The sequence below is a fragment of the Cryptomeria japonica genome, chromosome 4 (assembly GCF_030272615.1).
Source record: "Cryptomeria japonica chromosome 4, Sugi_1.0, whole genome shotgun sequence".
NCBI lineage: Eukaryota > Viridiplantae > Streptophyta > Pinopsida > Cupressales > Cupressaceae > Cryptomeria > Cryptomeria japonica.
This window is the reverse complement of record NC_081408.1, coordinates 468,535,019-468,540,793: the sequence shown is the minus strand read 5'-3', so window position 1 is coordinate 468,540,793 and position 5,775 is coordinate 468,535,019. Positions and strand designations below refer to the sequence as shown.

The 5,775-nt window shown below is 35.3% G+C and overlaps 1 protein-coding gene across 1 annotated transcript; it reads right to left on the bottom strand.

Moving 5' to 3' along the window:
- Positions 1–827: 827 nt before the first annotated feature.
- Positions 828–4,815, bottom strand: LOC131066655 (sugar transport protein MST4). Its single transcript, XM_058001470.2, has 4 exons — positions 4,142–4,815; positions 3,112–3,431; positions 1,933–2,559; positions 828–1,638 (listed from the first exon to the last, which is right to left on the bottom strand). Exons 1-4 carry the CDS (start codon positions 4,278–4,280, stop codon positions 1,150–1,152), a joined length of 1,575 nt encoding a protein of 524 aa, XP_057857453.2. The 5' UTR covers positions 4,281–4,815; the 3' UTR covers positions 828–1,149.
- Between the last annotated feature and the right edge of the window lie 960 nt (positions 4,816–5,775).

Sequence of the window (5,775 nt, the reverse complement as noted above, 5' to 3'; positions counted from 1 at the left end):
CATCTTTGTATATGATTTTAGCTAGGATTCTTACAAGTGATAATTCTATTGTGGGCATGCTTCTAATTTACAAAGAACATTTTCACTTTCAAATATAAACAACATGTTCTAAGTATTGATTTGTTTAGATGGTACTTCTAAATTCATACTTATTTCTCTAATAAGATTCATCTATTAGCATGATTTAATATAAGCCACCTAACCAAATGAATGCTTAGAGTATGTTGTTTAAACCAAAGATATTATGATTAGATTGATTTTGAAGATTAATTGTGGGTCACTCATCCAACAACAATGGCTGCAAGAAAAATTAATGTAAAAATATGCACTTGATGAAACAACTCAAAAATAAATGTTCTCTAAACATTGAGAACTCTATTACCATACATGTTATGGAAAAAATCACATATAAAACTACAATAATCTTCTATCTTTGTATGATTTTAGCCATGGCTCTAGCAAGTGTTTATTTTGTCATGATTCTAATTTATATCGAACAAGTTAAATAGTACATCCTGGGCATTGACTTATTTAAGTAGATCATCTGAATCACATTCATTTTTTTAATTGAACTTATTTATTAGTGTGATTTAAGATAAATCACCTAAACCAACCTTTTTTGATAAGAAAATGAGATCCATATATGGTACCAGTTCATCGCTTCAATATTTACCCCCCAAAAAACCTGTTCCCACTGCAATTATGTGGTATTAGTGATTAGACTGATTTGAAAGATTTAATTGAGTCCGCTCATCCAAAACAATGCATGCAAGAGAAATTAATGTGAAAACATGCATTTGGCAGAAATTGAGAAACAACCCAGAGCAGAAGTAAATGCTCTCCTGAGCATTGAGAAACCAGCAGTCATACAATTTATAATGAAACACGAAATGAAAGTTTTTTTTCATGTCTACAAGATCAACCGATCGATGAAATCCAAAAATTGAACTCGACAATAGCCAACAAAAAAATACTCATCAACAAACCACAACCACAATAACGAGCTAAGCAAGCTCGTTTCACATTTGTGATGGCTATTTACTACTCACGTCTATTTACCAATATAATTTATTAAATATCCAAAGTGCAGTTAACAAGTGCGCTGATATGCCAATGAAATCTGCTTTAATTTACATCTGCGAGTCTTAATTAGCAGGAGTTGGCATCGGTTATTCCATTTGCATGTCTGGGATAGGCATCTCCCGCTTCATCATCAGTTAAATCAACGTCTCTCACATACTTCTTCCACAGCCAATGATGTTTCCATACTCTCTCTGTCATTTCTTCAATTGGCACATTCTTTGTCTCAGGAAGGAGAAACAGTACAAATATGGTCATAACTGAAACCCAAGCAGCAAAGAAAAAGAAAATCCCGTATTTGAATCTGCAAAGCATAGACAGGAATGCTTGTGCAATAACAAAAGTGAAGACAAGGTTCACACACACAGTGACACTTTGTCCTGCAGATCTAGTTTCCAATGGAAATGTTTCACTAGGAATCAACCACCCAAGAGGCCCCCATGACCATGCAAAGGCTGAAACAAATGTGCACACCATAAGCACTATCACAATAGCTGTGCCACGGGACAGTTCTTCATCCTGTTTCAAGCCCACTCCCAACAGAACTCCAATTATCACCTGCAAGTCCAAACGACTTGTTAAAACATATTGCTCAAAACTCAACATAGAAGAACCAAGCGTGAAACATTGATCATTCTTATTTTTAGGTTTTTTCATCAATATTTTCGATCACATTCTTTTATCTATCATAAGACAATAAAAAATTATAAATAATTTACAAAAAATTATCTTTTAATCATATCAGATAAGACCTTTTTATATCTTAAAAATAGTATGATCTAAAATATTGATGATAAAACTTACACAATCTAATCTAGAAATACAAGAATGGTAAAAAATTGATCTATTTACCTGAGAAATAAACATCTGTATACCGGCTTCAATAAGAAGCATTCTGCGCCCAAGTTTATCAACTGAGAATATTGAAATTATAGTAGCAATAACATTTACTGCACCAGTAATGACTGAAGAGTAGAGTGAGGCATCATTCTTGAATCCTAATGTCTGAAAGAGCACAGGCGCATAGAACATAATGGCGTTGATACCAGTGAACTGTTGAAAGATTTGCAGGCAGATTGTTATGACAAGTTGAGGTCTGTTTCTTCGCTTCAGCAAGTTTCTGAATGGATGCTTAACTTGCTTTGCCATTCGACTGGCCTCCACTAGTTCGTTGAACTCTGGATCTACATTATTGGTTCCTCTAATTTTTCTCAGTACGGCCTTTCCCTCTTCCAGCTGTCCTCTTTCAACCAGGCTGTTGGGTGTTTCCACTATAAATAAGGAGCCTACTGTAAGGAGGAGCGCTGGAATTCCTGCTAGACCCAGTGAAAGTCTCCATCCCCACGGCCTGATTCTCTCCGTTCCGTAGTTTACCACATTGGCAAACAGAATCCCTATCGTTGTATTTAGCTGGAAGAGGATGTTTAAAGCGCCTCTAATCCTGGTTGGTGCGATCTCCGACAGGAAAAGTGGAACGGCCTGCATCAGGAGATTTACCCGTTATGTCAAATCCTAGTCCTCCTCTCTTTTAGAATATGAAAAAGGGAAATCTTCTTGTTTTTATACTATGGCATGTTTCTTGTACCAATTTTATTGGCGTTTCATTTAAAAACAAAAATATCAATCTATATCATTCATTAATGTTATATCAATCTATATCATTACATAATCTATGAGGTTGGTATCTATGATATTTTGTATTTGATGGGTATGAATTTTTAGTATCAACATTTCAGATCACATTCTGTAATCTATGATAGAGATGTTTTGACAATGTGAGAATCATCAGAATAGTTTGAAGATGTGATTCATTTTGCTCACATCTTCTTACACCTCTCTATCATTAAAATTATAGATCATAGAATGTAATTTAAAATTTGATATTAAAAATTCATACACAATCAAATCTACAAACAGTAAAATATCAATTATTCATAAAATTTAAAACACCCATACAATATACAATTAAATCCAAAAAAAATAATCTCAAATATGAAAAAGATTTGTCTTCGATTTTATTATTTTGTCTACCTGATTAGCGAATCCGACCCCACAACCGAGCAAAATTCTTCCGAGAATAAGCATTAAAAGATTAACAGCTGCTGTGTTCAACACCACCCCTCCTACAAAAAATAAGCCTGCGATAAGCATGGTAGGTCTCCGACCATAATTTTTGGTTGTATACGACGCAAAGAATGTCGCTACAAGACCCGCCATATAGAGAGACGAAGTGAACAACTGGAGGTTTTCATTGTCGTATTTGCAGTATGCATTTTCGTGGGCCTCTTTCTTCTTGAGATACACGACTGGAAAAAATTTCTCGAGGAAATCATCCATCGACGTAACCCCTCCTGCATGTGAACATAAAAGTAGTCAGAAGCTAGAGACATGGCCAGTATTTATAACCGTTGGGATTTGTTTGCATGCTGTTCTGAATTTTTTTAAAAAAGTGACATTTTTTTTCAGTAGCTCCGGAAAGAATAATACATCAAAGATTAAGAACCATTTTCCAAATATAATAATCACAGATGAGGAACTATTTCCAGACTGTCAAAAGAGGTTTTTAAATGAAAGTAATATCAATTATCTAATATTATTGTTGAGGGCAATAGTATCTTTTTGACTGTGTCATCTATATTTCAGAAGACATGACATAAGAGATAAGGACAAGACCATGTTACAAATAACTCTGGTCTGGTGGAATGCATTCCCTTCAGAGCTTAACTGTAAGTAAAGAGATATCAAAATTCAACAATTTGTTGATAATTATCGAAAGAATAACATGTCAAAGACTAAGATTTGTCACAGAAAGGAGACATTGGAAGGTTGCAGATTCTAAATGGAAAGAGGAGACATCGGAAACTGGCAGTTCAGTTGGCTAAAGATAGCGGTATCTTCTTTGATTGTACCATCTATCAAGATTCAAATTATCAGAAATATGATCTCTAACTTTTTAATCGTTGTTCAATACCTAACTCAAAAAAGCAGAAAAAAAAAATGGTTACAAAATATCGAATAACAAAAGAAAAATGGTTGCAAATATGTTCAAAGAGAAACATACCAGAAATTCCAATGTCATAGCCAAACATCAGCCCACCACTCGCAGCCAAGATACATGTGATGACAACATAAGGCGTTATTCGACCCTCAAACTCCATTACCTCGGCCTTCCCTCGGACTGAAAAACTCATGGCAGGCATTTTGACAGAATCCTCAAAAAAACCAACAAAAGAAGCTGATCTCTTCAAGTCTCTTGAATTCTCAAAAAAACCCTAACAGAGACCAGCACCCAAAACAGGAAAAACAAAAACACAGCAGATTCCTATCCAAAACAGGCCGAATCAAACTCAAATACTTCTCCTACTTCCCCACCAAAACATGTAAATTTATAACGCTACAATCCAGAAGAGGATTTCTTATCCAAAAAACACCACAAAGATTTATGTCAACTGTCCAGCTTTAAAGGACAGTAAAGACAGCCCTACTACTACCTCTGTCCAGGCATTTCAGTCTCCTAGTATGAACCCACACCTGACATTTGTATCCCCACTCATAAAGTACCCTGGCTGCCACCTAAGCCACCTGAGGGGTTGATCCTACCGTCTACATCTAACCCACTTCTCAAGGACCTTCCCTCTCAACCGTCCGATCTAGCAACACAGTCCCACCCTGTAATTCATGGTTACCTGTATGATAAGATCAAACACTTTGAGCAGTTAAAATCTTTTGGGAAATCAACAATATCCATCTGGACAGAGGACTTTGGACCTTTAACAATGTGTAATGGCACCTGGCACTTATAAATGATGGGATCTAGGCGGCCATGACCCACACAAATTAAAATCCCTCGGTGAAAACATATCCAAAACAAGAGTACAGTTATGATTCGGGCCTATTTCTACGTGGCTTTTGAACATCGTAAATTGCTCACGCGCATTGAATTCATCATCATGGAAATATAAATACGTAGGTATTAGGTAACGGATAAACTAAAGATTTCCAAAGTTGTTTTTGAAATTCGAAACACAGTTGGCAATGGGTGGTGGCCAAAACATTAAGCTTATTTAGACAACTAGATTCTCAACCAACGTTTCCATTTCACAAACCCTGTTTATACTTGCTTTTCCCTTTGTGAAAACTTATCCTTGTGTAATTTATCTGCCCTATGGGCTAAACTTATCCTCTCGTTCGCCCTAAAGGTAACTTCAAAAAACTTTGTTCTTGTAAATTGAACCCACTATGTTGTAGGGTCACTATTCTTAAATATCATCGATAAGGTTAATCTAGGTGGAAGCTTATCGTTTCGTTGGTCGTTAAAGGTAACTTCAAAAATTTTGTTCTTGTAAATTGAAGTCATTATGTTGAACATTGTGTAGGATAACTTTTCTTAAATATCATTTATTTGAATAGATAAGGTAAATTTAGGTGGATAAATATCCATCACTTTTTGATATGGATGAGGTGTAAAATTACTATTAATTTTTCGATAATTGAAGCACATGAGATTTAAGTAGAGTGGTGCAAGATTTCTCACATTGATTTTGGAGATGTGAATAAGATGTGTCTAGAGCTTGAATTTTGTGGTCATAAGACCATACTCAAGTTTTTCAAATGTAAAATTATTATTTGATTGTTCAATCATTGAAACGTATGGGATTTAAGTAGAGTGGTGCAAGACTTGTGACATTAATTTTG